This window comes from Styela clava, chromosome 4 (assembly GCF_964204865.1).
Source record: "Styela clava chromosome 4, kaStyClav1.hap1.2, whole genome shotgun sequence".
Classification (NCBI taxonomy): Eukaryota; Metazoa; Chordata; class Ascidiacea; order Stolidobranchia; family Styelidae; genus Styela; species Styela clava.
Window position 1 is genome coordinate 6,396,798 of NC_135253.1, and position 16,109 is coordinate 6,412,906.

At 34.5% G+C, this 16,109-nt stretch overlaps 2 protein-coding genes across 2 annotated transcripts in view; one reads left to right on the plus strand and one right to left on the minus strand.

The window, feature by feature from the left end:
* Window positions 1-12,161, plus strand: part of LOC120326247 (dynein axonemal assembly factor 8-like) — a 38,675-nt gene extending 26,514 nt beyond the window's left edge. Inside the window, exons 29-42 of the mRNA XM_039392504.2 lie at window positions 1,640-1,769; window positions 2,095-2,237; window positions 2,889-2,996; window positions 3,809-3,925; window positions 5,090-5,333; window positions 5,756-5,925; window positions 6,043-6,147; window positions 6,678-6,906; window positions 7,256-7,387; window positions 7,935-7,982; window positions 8,587-8,783; window positions 9,777-9,875; window positions 10,025-10,110; window positions 10,558-12,161. Of these exons, the coding sequence (XP_039248438.2) occupies window positions 1,640-1,769; window positions 2,095-2,237; window positions 2,889-2,996; window positions 3,809-3,925; window positions 5,090-5,333; window positions 5,756-5,925; window positions 6,043-6,147; window positions 6,678-6,906; window positions 7,256-7,387; window positions 7,935-7,982; window positions 8,587-8,783; window positions 9,777-9,875; window positions 10,025-10,110; window positions 10,558-10,762 (2,013 nt within the window). The 3' untranslated portion in view covers window positions 10,763-12,161. The remainder of the gene's footprint in view (window positions 1-1,639; window positions 1,770-2,094; window positions 2,238-2,888; window positions 2,997-3,808; window positions 3,926-5,089; window positions 5,334-5,755; window positions 5,926-6,042; window positions 6,148-6,677; window positions 6,907-7,255; window positions 7,388-7,934; window positions 7,983-8,586; window positions 8,784-9,776; window positions 9,876-10,024; window positions 10,111-10,557) is intronic.
* Window positions 12,111-16,109, minus strand: LOC120326248 (transmembrane protein 237-like). Its single transcript, XM_039392505.2, has 5 exons — window positions 14,848-16,109; window positions 14,142-14,332; window positions 13,750-13,907; window positions 13,134-13,276; window positions 12,111-12,739 (listed from the first exon to the last, which is right to left on the minus strand). The coding sequence occupies exons 1-5, from the start codon at window positions 15,129-15,131 to the stop codon at window positions 12,316-12,318; spliced, it is 1,200 nt and encodes a 399-aa protein (XP_039248439.2). The 5' UTR covers window positions 15,132-16,109; the 3' UTR covers window positions 12,111-12,315.

Here is a 16,109-nt window from a genome sequence, read left to right on the forward strand (position 1 = left end):
AAATATTCGAATCCATGACCGATACTACTACTTAAAATGCCTTACCGTGTTAATTTAATTCTATTATCATAACTCAAATGTTGGTAAATCGGGCAGTTTACCACACATTTGAAGGCCACAGATCGCCGTTGCATTTTAGAATTATTAGTTTTATTATTTTGTAAACACGAATCCGAAATTAATTATAATTGGGCAGTTTACCACGTATTTCATGTCCACAAATACCCGTTGTATTTGGCATTAATACTTTCATTATTTTATCAATATAAAAATAGGAATCAATATTTAATAATATCGGTCAGTTTACTACACATTTTATGTCCACAGATTGTCGATACAACCATGAGTTACGTTGAACAGAATTAAATTAATACGGCATGACATTTTAAATGCTGGTACCAGTCATGGATTGGATTATTTTGCGCTATAAAAAATCATCCTGGAAAGGATCGATACTTTTAACTATCGTTATCAGAATTATTTGCCAGAAATTATTTTCTAATAAATCGACTTGTTTTTCCAACTTGTGACAATTTATTGGATATCGTAACAATTACGGCTATAAATACCGTATTTCCCGGCTAATAAGTCCACATGGCAAATAGGAAGATGTCTATTTTTAGCACTTAAAAAAGGGTTTTTTCCATATAGGCCTCCAATAAGACGGGTAGAAAAATTCGCTAATAATTTTATATGATTAGAACCAGATCATGTTAGTTTGGTAGAATCATACTCACAGAATTAACTATTTTTTTAACAATTGAGCGGTAAATTTAAGTTGTAAAGCGGCAATCATTTTGGACAACCTATTAACCTGAATGTTGAAATAATTTTGGAATGTGATAAGTACTACACTGTACGTCCACGGGTTATTTCACAGCTGTGTTTTCCTGTCCCTGTCGTGTTTTGCTGAATCGGCAAAACGAAAGGGTCACAAATCACTTTATCTTGGTGGTCGTGTTCCTCTTTAAAGTAACGATAACCAGCCTGCGATTAAATATCATGATTGGCAGACCCTAAGACCCAAATATAAGGTTACACAAATCATGCTTGAGAAGACTCATGCGAATAATAAGCAGGCCACATAGAAATAAAAGAAACATACTTTCTCAATTTTTCGACGTAATGGAAATGAATTTGTAAATTAAAAGCCTCGTACACGAATGTCGGCAATGTCCACCCACGCAAACGTGCAAATGTGTCGCAACACTATGCGACGTACGGTCGCACAGAATATAAACAATCAAAGTGGTTTAAAGATTCCCATAAAAATAAAAATAAAACGAAACACCACGTTTACGGCGAAAAGTGGCTACTATTCGTAATTATTCGAAAATCAGCCGAAAACGTATTCGAATACCTTGATATTCGAATATATTCGAATATTCGATTCGTTTTGGACAACCCTGAGTCCATGTCAGGTATGGGAATAGTTAACCAGTTGTAGCCTCTTGTCTGGTTACCAGTCCATGTCAGGTATGGGAATAGTTGACCAGTTGTTTGTTCAGATGCATGGATTTGATCACATCTCAATTCGTGAACACTTCTATAAAGACTTAGCCTCTGTATAGTGAAGTTGGGAAATATTTCCATATTTTCTTCATGCTTTGTAGTAACACTTCATATTGTGCATTGGCAGGTGCCAGAAGTTGAACTAAGTACAGGAGCTTCACCCAGATCATTTTATTCAAATCCAGAGATGGAACAAGTAACTGTTCTATCGTTACTTGGTGAAAAAGCAATCGATGGAGCTGGAGAAGTTTTGAGAAGTAATTTTGTAATTTTTTTCTATATTGCTTGTAAATAACTAAACAACAGTATATGACAGGTATCGATGAATCATTGGATCACAAATTATAGTTATCATTTTAATGTACATGGTGTTCATAAATTCTTAAAAAATTTTAAACTGCAAATGGAATTTATAGATACCATATATATATATATTGGTGTATTAAATGAAAAAAACCTCAAATAAACACAGATTAAAATGAAGCAAAACTGGTCGATATATATTTGAAACTGACTTGTAACAAAATTTAAATTGTGACAGACCATGACCACCCTGTATAAATCAAAATTTCAACCTGTCAGGTCTTGTACATGGTGAGTTCTCATATGCTGATGAAGAAAGAAATTCAGCTCACACAGATGAGGAATCAGAGATGGAAGCATTCAGAGGATTTGAATTGATTGCATTGAAATGGCTTCCTTCGCTGAACGGAATGCAAGCAAACGTAGGAATTTTTTTTTTTGTTAAGCACCGTTTTTTTTGATTATTGTACCATTTGGGATATTTGTGAACAGATCTTTATATATCACTTTTTCTCTGTCTATTGCCTTGGTTGCCAGCCAGTGGTTCGTGAGCTTCACATGCATAAAGCGAATAGAAATAACAATACGACACCACTCTTTATTGGTATATATATAGCTTGTATGACATGACAAATCGAGGGAACTTTTATGGAAACCACTTTACGGGACAGAAGATTTTGCTGATATAAATGAATTACTTATTTCATTTTTCTCAAAAAACTAATTTTTCCCTCGAAGGTGGCTTCTAAGTGCATTTTCGCTGAGAAGCATTGTTTACAGTAAAAAAATTGTACCTATCAGTATTAACCACTTTTATTTAAAAGTGGTCATCTACAAACAACTTTCTGGCATTAGCTTTAAGATAGTTGGCAACCACCGGTCTATTATGACTGGCTATATGCAGGTTCATAGGTCCCTCCGTCAGTTTTTTTATTTATTCTCAATCCCATATTGGAATAATTAGTGTTTAGATTTTTTTTTTTCTTTTTTATATACTTGTTTTTATGAATTTAATTAATCTTACCCAGGGTGTATTTATTGTTATATTTTAATAAACATTATTTGTATTTCAGGAATTAACACCATATGAAGTTGGAACACCAGCGTGGCACGAAAGTATTCCAATCTTACAATCATCCCCTGTTATGTTATGTGTTTTGAGAAGGGTCAATGCTTTCGAGGTTTGTATTCATATTTCGTATTTTTTATTTTGTGGGTGTGATGGCCGGTACTCCCGTAGTATGTGTACCAGGTTAGGGTTGGGCTATAATTCTATTCTGATTTACTATTTTGAGTTCGAGGACTATTTGTGTTAGCCAAGCGTATATATAACATCTGCCCATAGGATTCTGTCCCTTTACACAACTTGATGTAAAGTAGGCGAACAAAATTAGTTACCTCCATATTGGTACACACACTTCTGAGGCGCCCGATGGCCTAGTGGTTAAAGCGTTAGACAACTATGTTGGCATCACTGCTTACACACCTCAAGTTGAAATCCCATTCCCACTCAAGGTGTAATTGATTAGGCTCATAAGGCTAACAGCAAAAAGATAATCATCCTTCCAGTGAATAGAACCTTACATATCGTAAGATATTAAAGTATGCTTATAAAGATTTGGAGAGAACAGCATGAATAGGCATCATATAAATAAAATAAAAAAGAATTTAAATTATGAAAAAATGAATTTAGAGGAAATCTGTCTACAATACAGACACAAAGCTTACTTATAGATTGTTTTGCTAGATTGTTGTTCTTGTTAGTCTAGTCGGAATGTTTGCAACTATTAGACCAATCAATTTTCAATTTCAAATTGAACCAAAAGTAGGGTTACAGTTAGCACAAACTAATTATAGAGTAACTGTAACCTTTCGGTCCACCCTGTATATATGAGCTTTACTCTCTTGATAGTTATATCAAAGTAAAACCAGAAAAACCATGAAATTTGTTCAATTTAAATTTTCATTATCATGATGATGCTGTTTCTTCCAGGTATTGGAAGATGCAATGAGGATACCTAGGTATTCATGCTCAATGTCTGATGTTGTTTTCAATGCCGAGAAATTCACTCATGTCATGTCTATTACTCCCGAAATCGCCTATCGACAGGTAAATTACCTACTTTACAGTCATTTCAGTTTTGTGCGATATTTTTGTTGATGACATATGTGTAATTCACCTCTTGATCTCTTAGCGAAGTTACAGATGACCATAAAGTCCCAAGAGCTACTGAGGCTGCACTACTAACCCTTTCCGTGCGTCGGGCACGTATACGTACAAAGTCGCTAGATTGCGGCGGGTACGTTGATATACTCCACTGTTTTATTTAGCAATCGGTCGCAAACTGTTGGTCTAGTTATTCCGGGTTTTAGTTTATTGATAAGAAGTCTTCTGACTCTTCTTCGAGATTAACATAAGCGACGGTAAATCTCGCTTTCGTTTATGGCGGGAATTTTATTTGCGGCGGAACGAGGGAGTGTGTTTGAAATTTATGCAAATTTCGGTGTTTTTTGGGTGGTAATAGAAAACATATTATCCCTTCCATCTACCAAAGTATTTTGAGTTGGATCACGAAATTGCTACAGCAATATTATGCTATTGTTTGCCAACCACGAAGCGGTAACAGTAAAGGATTTAGCGAATATTTCTATTTTTTATCCTGGTTTGAAGTTTCAACTCCCAAGAAAAATAAATGCCTTTCGGTTTGTGACTCAGACCACCACTTTTGAAAAAAACTTTTTTTTTTAATCGCCAATTGCAAGCTCTTTAAATAAGCTTTCCAACGAGCCGTCAGTGGGCAGCAGAGGATCATTAGTTTTTCGTTAGTCGATCGAGTGGTTGTGGGGGTACAAATGCATAAAATCGGCGTAGCAAATACGATTATTTAATAAAAAATAAAAATTGCATGGAAAGGGTTGATAAATACAGATTGATACGAGACTCAAAGCGATTCATGTCTATTCATAGTCAGAAAACCTCCGCTTAGATTGATGTATGACTGTTACTTTGTTTTTTTTCAAATTTCTTGTCCTTTTTCCTATTTTTCACCTAAAATTTTGCTTTTTTATTTTAATTAAATGAGAACACCATTCATTCTGTATTGATTGCCCGCCAATATTTTCTTCAAATCAATACTCTGAGGTTGTATTAGTATCAATCGTTTTATGGGTAGTGTTACCAGTGTTTGAAGAACTCACTGACTTATACTTAACAACTTGTATCATTGATATTGTAATTACAATCAAATTTACAAATTTTTACACATTCTTACAGATGAAAGTGTTTTTTTCTGATAAAGAATTATTCCCTGATAATCAAAGTCGGCCCTTATTAAAATATCTTCCACCACCAACAAGAGTTCATCAGTATCGACAACAACAAAACGTAAAACCGGTTAACGGCTATGCTGATACAAACGGAAGTGGAGATCAACTTAATAATTCATTTTCAAATGGCAATTCAAGGAATTCTGACAATTCCAAACGATCTAGTGGAAAAAAGAAAAAGAAGCAAAATGGTGAGTAACAAAATGTTTTCACTATTAGTATTCTTTCATTATTGGGCACCAAGTGAATCTATGTATCAGAATATAATTTTTTATCCACAACGAAATGACCTATCGATTCCATATTTTAGGTACTGGAATATGGAAAATGTCGTTATAAGGCTATCCCTTTTTTTTCAAATTTTCTTCAGAGTCTTACTGGTCTAAATTTTGCTGGTTTTTATAATTCACAACCATTTCTTTGTATAACATTCTATACAATCCTTTTAACATTTTTTAGGACATTCAGTACGATTCCTTCTTTACTTTTGGTTCTAATTTTGGCAATGTGGCAGCCATATTAATCATTTGACCATTGTGTCTTTTGTGCATTGCTCTTTTTGTTCATCCACTTTAGCAATCATTATTCTTTATTCCATTTTTTTTAATTTAAGGTAAAAAAGACAACAATAATAACAACAACAATCAAAACAGTAATGGTGGTAGCAATACAAGTTTTTCTCTTCCTGAAGAATCCATTTTTTCATCAATGGTATCTTGTCAACAACCTCTTACTTCGGTTCTTGTTATCAAACCTGATGCTTTCCCCAGACATTTCATAAAGGTAAGGTTGCAAGTCATTGTTTTCCTTAAAAATGTACCGGTAAATAACTATTCACATTTCAAACCATGTTGATTGCGTTCGTTAAATTCTGTCGAGGCTCTATTTTTTTTTCTTTAGATTTTCCGACAACTTCATTATGAAGGCTTTAAAGTGGTGGCAGCGAAAGTTGTAAAACTAACAGAAGACGAAGCGTTGCAAATTTTACCTAACTTCCTAAAAGATGTGAGTACATTTTTGCTTCACTGCTTAATTTTATTCATCTGGGCATGGATCAAGAAGCAACGGTGTTTGTTAATTTTACTTGAAAAGATGAAGCCAGTAACTGGAGAATGAAGTGAATTTCTTAAAAAAAAATGGGCTTTGTCGAAGCATGCACTTATCTCTAATGAATCCCAACTGAAATTAGTGAAATAAAACATAGGGTTAAATGAGGTTAACATTTTTTGACTACCCTAATGCACGGAATAGTACAGAAGCCTAAAAATGATCAACTCTGAAAAAAAGTATGTAATATTCAATATGTTTCTCAGCGAAAGACAAAATTTTGATTTTTGATTTCTCCTTAATTTTGAATGCAATTAAATAATTCATCAAACGTTTATTTTCGTCTTCACTCTGAACAAGGCCCTGTAAAGGCTCTACTGGTATTTAATGATATATGACTTGATACTATTTTATGGAGTACAGGGATTTATTATAAAAAGAAAACTTTTGTATTTGATTCATTCTAATTTTACAATGTATTCACTCAGATGCAAGGAGAGGTTCAAGTTTATCTTGATCATATGACATCTGGTTTGTCATTGGTTGCATGTGTACAACGTGATAATGCAGTACGACATTTGTGCCAACTAGCTGGTCCTCACGATCCACGTATCGCCAGAAGTAGATGCTATCTTCAACGACAAAATGGATCGTCAACAACACGAGCAACATGGCGAGCTCTGTTTGGAATCGATAACATGTCTAATGGAATTCATGGTAAAAACTGCATTAATTTTGCATTTAAATAAGTTGTGCTCTTTTGGTCTTAGATATGAGGCAAAAATTAAAAAGGCTATTTCAATATGAAATTCTCAATATTTTTCTGAAAAATAGCACGTTTCAGTATGAGAGAAAGAGTGAGGGAGAGTTTATCATTTTTAGTCAGAAAATTGATTCATATGAGCATGTGTGAAATTCTTATTACATGCAATAATCGGGAGATCGCGATACCACCCTTGATTTTACTGCATTGTTGATATTTTACAAATCTTTATTCGTATTCAGTTGTGAGTGAACACTTTTTAAAAAGAATCGTTTACAAACTTTCCGATCATTCTGTTTTTAGTGTCAGACAGCTACCTTTCCGCATGCGGAGAATTGAAAGTATTCTTTCCTGAAGGATTATGTTGCCAAGAAACTTTGGAATTGAAAATGGAACTTGTGCCTACACCTGCTGAAGATAAATTTATGTGCCTTGGTTAGTTTATAATTCTCATTGTAGTGTCAAATTTTTCTTTAGCAGATATAAATAATCAAGTTACTTTCTCAACTACAAAATTTAACTCAAAATTTTACCTCTAGGATAAGAGTATTAATATTTCCTACAATTGAAATTGCTTGTTTTTTAAAATATGCCTTATTTGTAGTCAGTATGAGTTATTTTGGAATATCCAAAATTGAAATGAGTTGCAAAACTAATTTGGATAAATTAACATTCGAAAGTTTGTTAGTTTTGTAATGAATTGCCAGCTAAATAGGAAACTGTAATATTGGAAAATTCTTCAATCAGTAGTTTAGCATACTCAGCTTGGATTTTCCTGTCAATTTCATATAACGTTTACCCCAGGGGTGTGCAATATTTTTTGTCGGTGGGTAATTTTTTTTGTTGTATGGTAAAAGATAATTAAAGTGACTCCAACTCATGTGTAGCACTTTTCCTCCAACTTTGTTGTACTATGATTGTGAGATATAGTATTTGTGATATTGAATTTGATGAACGTTTTTAATAAACTTTATGTTTTTAGATAAAATGAAAGGACGAGAAGTGAAAATTTTACCTGATGATAGACAGAGTATGTTAGATTTTTACTTTATGCTGTCTTCTAGATATTTATTTGTTGCATTCATGTTGTGTCGGAAAAATTCAATTTCCACATTTTAAATAATCAAAAGAAATTAACTATAATTGGGTGCTTCATCTGGTAAATTCTAGAATATGTGCAAATGTAAAAGTTTTTTGATGTAGGAGTTTTATAAGAGAAAATTTTTAAATCATACACCAGGACATATTTCACATTAAAAAAGGGTTTTCGAAAGTCCTGTATTAAATCAGGTACAAGAACTTGTCTATTGCATGCAACTAAAGCTGGGCATATAAAGGTGTATTAAATGAAGTAAAAACTTGAATAAACACTGTTTAAAATAGGATAGGATGTACATATTTATGCCAGGGGAGGGGGAAGCCGATGAGACGGCACAATTATATGGCGAACCATGGCCTGTCATACTTGGTTAAGATATATTGAGAACTGACTTCATAACAAGATTCAAATTGTAACAGGTTTCACTGACACCCTTTAGTTCAAATCTCATTCTCAAAAACATACTCAGCTCATTCCATTTTTTTATCATAGCTCCTGTATCTATATTTATTCCAATTTTTTCAATCTTTTTTAGCAAATCATTCGACAAGTCTCAGGGTGACATACATGCCTCGAAAACCAGTTGTTGTTATTTTAACTCCTCCATTATTCCATACAAATGGTACAAGCAGACCTCGACAATCCCGTCATCCTCTTACACGACGTCCGATGGGACTGGCACATGGAACAATACCACCTTTTGTTGAGATTTTGGATCAGTTGTTAACTCAGGTTATATGACTTTTAAAATAGGATTTCATTTTAGTCTGACAGACAACTGATTTTTAATCAACTTATCACTGATGCAAAATATACCATCTTTCAATTGACGCATTTATACGCCATTCGCTTGATCAAGGCAGCCACTGATATATAAAGAGACAACTTTTTACTTAGAAGGACTGCAATCTTTTCTGTTTCAGCATTGCCTACTCAATTTATTACACCCTGGGTGAGGGGTGGGCATGAGATTTGAACATGGTATTTTACCATTGTCAAGTCTAACACTTTTATCACTAGGCCACTGAACCCATCTTCAAATTCTCGTATCAAACTATAAGTACTTCATATTATAATTATGCATTTAAGTAGTCAATAAGGGTGATGGCCGTTGGGGCTCTACAGCTGGTTTGTCAACCAGTCTTCCTGGTTGTATTCATCATGTAGCGAATATCAGGCTATGACGCCTGGCGGAGCTTATCCCTCTTCGCCCTGACCATGTACACTTAGCCAGTGAAGTTCTTCTGAACCCTTCTTGAAGAAGATCATTTGCCCAGTGGTGCCATATAAACACCAAACTCTCACATGGTTTAGCCCGCCAGCTGAAGCGGTTTACCAGGGTGTGACGTTTGGAGTCAGCATGTGAGAGAATTCAGAGTTGGCGAAGACCATTGATGCCCGTCCTAGTTAGGTAGGAGCAGCTGACGAGCAGCAAGGGTGCTACCTCTTTTCAATTTCCCTACAGCCTTTTAATATACATGTACCAAAATAAAAACAGCCTAAAATAATTTATCCAGAAGTAAACCATTTCTCATTATTTATTTGTTGTTACGCTTCGGTATGTTTTTAATCGTATCAAATATATCATTCGTTATTTGAGCTACTCTGCAACATCATAGATTCGAGCTATACCATGATATTCATTTCTTATTTTTATGAATTAATGATCTCACTTACATTTTGATTTTGCTTCCGAATTGTCCTAGGAACTTTGTTATATTTCAGGGTTTTGAAATTTGTGCACTTCGGCAAGTATGGTTCAGACAATCTCAAGCTGCAGAAATATTGAACATACTCAATTATACTCAAAATGTGGATAGCATGGTGAGTTTTCAATGAGCAATATGTTGATAGTTTTTTAGCCAACCAAGTTAAGATACTCAGCTATCTAGCTGAGTTACTCAGGTTTTTTGAAAAAGTCTTTCATTTGAGTGACGATAACATCCATCATATTCGCTTTTCTTTCGCTTCAGATCACTTCTTCGGTTCAAGGACCCAGTTTGTTGTTGATATTACAAAGAGAAAATGCTCTGGTATTGTTTGATTCAATTCTTGGAAGGTAAGTTTTATAATTTCATTAGTTTATGAGATAAATAAACATTTTATCTATATTGTGAATGAGTATTATAATTCATTATCATTATTGAACTCTGGTGAGAGTGAAACTACGCTTTATTAGTTCAATATTTTCAATTAGAATTTTTTATATTTGTTAGACATAGATTTATAGCGAAATTAAAGCAAACATCAATGTTATAACATATCGAACTGGTTACTTAATCTTTATGCTGCATGATTAGATCAGGTAACAGGCTTTAACTGGCGGTCTCACTAGAAAAGTGGTTCTTAAGCGGTGGGGCGGGCCCTACAAGAGGGGCGTAGCCAAATTTTTGGGAGGGCGTGAGGCTGATCCTACGGTGTTTACGCAAAGAAAAATACATTTGCGCCACTATCTGGTCTGTTCGTTACTTTTTGAGTTATTGTAACCTTTTTTTAACATTTCCAGTACCAAGTCTAACAACGATTCACTGTATCACAAATACTCAAGCAATATATTGAGATCACAGAAAGAAGAGCAAACGATTTCTGCAGCAAAATACCTATTTCCTCGCGTTCCTTTCAATAATTCAGTTCTATCGATTTCTCACAAAAGGGCTTTAGAATGGAAGGATAGAAATGGTGATACCCCAGATGCCAATATGGATAAATGAATTGTTTAAGCCAATTTCTTGATTTTTATCTCACATGTGATGCTTCCACAATATGCATCTCTATCCTGTCTATTTTATCCAACCCCGAATATTAAAAACTTGTAATGGTGGCGGATCAGAACTAGCGTGTATACTGTTATGTTTAAATAATATATTTCACATTGTGAAAAGAATAACATCTACTTTAAAGTTCTTTAATTTTGATATATGTGTTATGTTCTTATATTGATTTTCTGCACATGTAAATATTTTTTAGTAATTCCAATATACTCAATTATTTTTATCTATAATCCTAATGGCAAGACTTTCAACAGCTTTAGTAAATTTTTTATTTGGCAAGCCGTCTGAAATTATTTTATTTCTGTATATAATGAGCACAGTTTATTCGTACATATAGAAATTTATTTTTGGTGTCATCTACTGAAGTGATCTTGTCATCTTCATGAATCGTTTAGTTCGAAGTATATATGGCATTTATGAATAGGTTCCGGCAATCCTCTTCCATATATATCCGACATTATAAATATTTGAACCTGTTTTTTTTTTTCACTGATATTTTGTTGTAAATACTTTTGTATTATTTTGCTAATACTCTAGCTATATTCGTTTATATTGATTGACCTGTGTTGCAGTGTTTTGTTCTTTGAGTGACAAGTAATACTATATATACTTTTCTTACATTCTTGATAATAACAAAGGGCACCATATCGAATTATGCGAAGATGAGTCTCGTATGTATGTAGGATAAAATGGCAACACCCATTATAAGGTTATCTTGACTGAAGTTATGCTCGTTGTTTGAAAACTTGAACCAGAAATGATCTTCACCCAATTTTAATCAAAACTGGAGGATTCTAACTTGTATCTATTTAAGGTTGCCTTACTGATACATCGACGTATCCAGGTTTAGATTTAAACGTTGAGTATGCGAGACAAACTAATGGCACACTTTCCGTCTATTGATTTTTAAATCTAGCGTGATCTGTTTTTCGCATGCAGACTGAGTGTTAATTTCTTTTCTGTGCCATATATTCTGTTCATAATAAAATGCTTTTTTGCTTTGTTTCACAATTTTTAGTTTTTGTACCGAATTATTTATAATTTTGTTGCATTCAGAAATGTTTTTTATTTTTCTAAGAAAAAAATTTGATGATCTACATATAGTAATAATATAACAATATTTTATTGTTGGCTTTTTGTTTTTGTTCCTTTTCTTACTTTACTACTTGTACACTGTAAAGTTCTGTTTTTTGCTGTGAGCTGAACCCAATGTATTGGTACCCTTCCTGTTCCTATCATCTGCATACATTTCTTTTCACCTAGGCTGGATCTTTTGTACATCCATTGCTTCGCGTACTGTATTATTTAATTCGTTTGATAATAAAATAGTTTTCTTGCATCTAGTTGTAGTATTTTATAATATGAATACAGGAAGGTATTGTTATAAATATAAAAATATTGATCTAATATAAAACAAAAAGGGCTTCAACATTGTGTTATAAGTATGTGTCCAATGCACTTTGCTAGGGTGCCACGTAAAAAGATAGGACTACTTATTCCCAGATCATATCATTTCTCAATGGATCGAATGCGATTATTAACCATCCCAAGCAAGCAAATACTGCTCGGAAAACATTCAAAGTCAACCATGTGTTTATGGTGACTGAGGTGTCCAAGTTTGTTCCGGCAAGTTCAGGTGGAAGTGGTGCCTGCGTTGAACTTGGTGTTGATATTGTTGTTGTGGTGGTTGTGACAGTAATACCCACTCCTGATCCAATCCATGCTTCGAGACCCACCATGCCAACACTGAACATGAGAGCAACATAGTATACAATAACGGCTACAGCCGCAAGATCAAATTTGGCAAGACTTGTGAAGATATGTTTGTCTCGTGCTGCAAAATCATATCTATCCATTGCTGAAACTACACATAATATGAGGATGATATAGTAGACTGTTTGTGTTGGCATTGCGAGACTAAAAACAAAATAATACAATTGATTAATACATTTCATATTTTCATCCATATTGTGTTCAGATATTTCATAATGATTACATAGTAATTCAGTGATGAATATCTTACACCATCAGTCCTATAAACTTCACACTATGGTAATAAAGAAAAGCACACCGTGCTAAGCATTAGGAATATACTCGCCTCCGCAGGGTGGTTCACGTAACTGCTGGTCGGTAACGGCTTACTCCATCATCAAGTCCATGCTTCCAGAAACAAATAACTGGCTAACCAATCCCATGCCCTGGTAACCGGACGAAAGGCCACGGTCCGCCATATGATTGAGCCGCGTTATCGGCTTCCCTCTCCCCAGGATAAATATGTAAATCCTATCCTATTTTAATACACAATACTTACCCTTGATACTGAGTTAGAAGATTCTGCTCCCCTAAACCATTCAAGGAATAGCTGATGACAACCTGCCATATTGAGAATCCAGCTAGTGCACCATGCAGTAATAATGTAATGAACATAAATGCTTTCTCATTTTGCTCGGCAATCTGGAAATGAATTTATGATGTTTATCAGTGCTTTTAAGGCTTCTTTCTAATTAGCTAATTTGTGACCAAAGTAGTCCAGATACAATGATTATTTCTGATTGGAAAATATACTGAATAGAATTAGAAAAGCAAACCAAGTGGGTCATATTATGATGTCATAATTTCTTAACTATTAAACACCCCCCCATTGGGTTTCTAGGCAAGCCACTGAAAAAAATCTAAACTTTAAGTGGTTCAGACTAAAAACTTCTACTCCACAAGATCAGCGGTGGCAGGATAGGCTCGGCAGTGTGGCGCATCGTGCTAAGCGTTCAGAATACGCTCGCCACCGCACCTCTGATTATCCTACGTGGGTTCGAATCCCATGCAGTGACAGTTATGTGCGAGAAGACTGCTGGACTACTCGCCGCCATAGGGCGGTTCACGTAACCGCCCCGAGGTATATATGTAAATCCTATCCTATCAATCCTCACATTGGACGGTTTCATTGTTGCCTCTCCATATGTCATTTGTGCTTCGCTTCCCATACTTTTCATAAAACGGTCATTCAACCAATCTTGATTGTGTGTTGCAAATCCATTGGTAGTTTGTACATAGACTTTGTCAGTTGCCGCACTTCCACCTGATCCAGCTATTCAAAAAATCAGCATTTTTAACACTGGAAAAATTACCAAGGACGGTTTCCACTGGCTTTAACAGGTTTTTATACAAGATTTTGTAAGTTCAAATACCACAATAATAGAGTAAATGCTTGTGTAATAAACTAATCTTGTTTGCGCAGAAAAAATGAGGTTTTCTTAAAATCTGTTTACATTTGATTGAACTAGATGAATATCTATGACAGTTATGAAAGATATATACTCACCGGCAACACCAGGAAGGTTTGTCATTACTATAGCATCTTCAATTTTCTCAACATTTACTACATCTTCATCTTGTAGCAATGCTGAAACTGTATTTCCAGTGGATACTTCTCCTGTTCCACCAGGACTCTGATTAGCACCAGCTGGTTTTCTTCTTCTTTTTGTCCTGGGCTTTGCTGTGGAAGAAGGTCCACTAAACATAAGAGAAATCATAATTTTTAAACGAGGTGTCCTTTCACTTCATAGAACTAAATTTACTATTGGATGAGAATACTGGTGGTGAGAACATGACTACGTAGGCATCACAGGTTATAGATCCTTGGCTCAAACCTCACTGAGAATGTAATAAGTTGTATAGAGTAGACAGTGCCAAACAGAAAGTGTACTTCAGCTTGCAGATTAGACCCAGAACTCTAATACGTCTGTACGTGGAGTACACATACTCGTAGCTCACTAGACAAGACTGTATTATTCAAATACAACAGTTTGACATGTTACAGCGCTCAAAATAAACAGACCCTAGTGAAAGATTTCTGTTCATCTGAAAACCATTATTCTGTCAGAGGTCTTAAACATCTTGTATACAAATGACCATTGTGGACAGCATTAATTTTGCCTTTAATTAATGTGATCTAAAGGTATAAAACATTTTGTTAAGAAAGAAAATTCCTAATCTTATCTATTAGTCTGTACATGATTCACACTAACCTTCCTTCACTCATTTGAGTTTCATCAGCTACACTGGCCGCTGCTGAAGATGGTTGTAAAGATCCTGTTTCGATTCCATCCTGTTGTCTTGGACTTCTTCGGCGTCTCGTTTTCGTTACAGGTCGTTTCGAACCTGTACCGGGTGAATTGTCTGCTCCGCTGGTAGGTGGTCTGGTTTTCTTTCGAGGAGTCGGCACTTGTGATCCATCACCAACATGTGAAGCACCAGCGGTTAGTGGAGGCAATGCTCGAGGAGGAAGCGAACGGGGTTCACTGAGTGACATTATTAAAAATCCAAGTTTTAAAAAATTCTACTTGTAAATTGGTCAAAATCTTCTACATTCAGATGACTGGAAAATAAGGGGTTTTAAATCCTCCAGAAAATATTTATGTGAGGAGTACGCACTTTTCCTTCATTTAAAAAGTAAAGAATGATTAGTTACGGGTATTTAATTTCTTGTGGTTGAATCGAATGAAGAGATAATTATTTGAATAACAAAAAATCAAGTTAACTAATTTGACAATATACCGTACTGTATTCTTCTATTGGACACAAAGTCAAGCTGACAATTTATTTTTGGGAAGTTGAAAATTTCAATATTTCTATACACTGATATAAAATAGGCTTCCAATTATTCCCAAATGCAGCGAGTACCTTTTCTTGATTCATTGTAAACTTATATGTTAATTAACAGGCACATGATATTTCTTATGTTTTAAACTTAATATAGAATAATATATCAGAATATAACGTTAGAATTTTTCGTAGCTTCCCAGAATTCTCCAATTTAATTTGTGTGTATGTATTCTGGAGTTTTAAAAATAATCTATAAACTGCGGCGGTTCCTCAACTATAATTTAGTAATAACTGGCTTTAATTAGGGAATGAGGTATAACTTCATTGATTGTATATAGATATACATTGAAATAGATTGTTTATTTATTTCTGGCCTAATCCTTGTAAGTTTGTGTTTTTGTAATCTTTTTGCGTGTGTGCTGGTGAGCAGGCACATAATATTTCTCATGTTTTAAAGTTCTGTTCGCTCTCCAGAGGTCTCCATTTCCAAGCTATGCTGCTATGTGTAACATGGAGTTTTCGAAATGAACTATCTGTCTTTGTGTTCTAAGTTACACTTATAGTTATAACTTATACCATCCATCTTTGCATACAAAATTTACATGTCAAATTAAATTTTCCAAAAGAAAACTGTTAATACATTAAATCAATTGGTTAAAAGAATTTGAAAAATCTGACAACACGA

Bases quoted from the DNA above. Each gene is read 5' to 3' on its own strand.
- LOC120326248 (XM_039392505.2), bottom strand. From the start codon at position 15,131: ATGTCACTCAGTGAACCCCGTTCGCTTCCTCCTCGAGCATTGCCTCCA. The intron at 14,333-14,847 runs GTTAGTGTGAAT...TCTTATGTTTAG, and splicing joins ACTCAAATGAGTGAAGGAAG to TGGACCTTCTTCCACAGCAA. The intron at 13,277-13,749 runs GTGAGGATTGAT...ATTCATTTCCAG, and splicing joins CAACAATGAAACCGTCCAAT to ATTGCCGAGCAAAATGAGAA.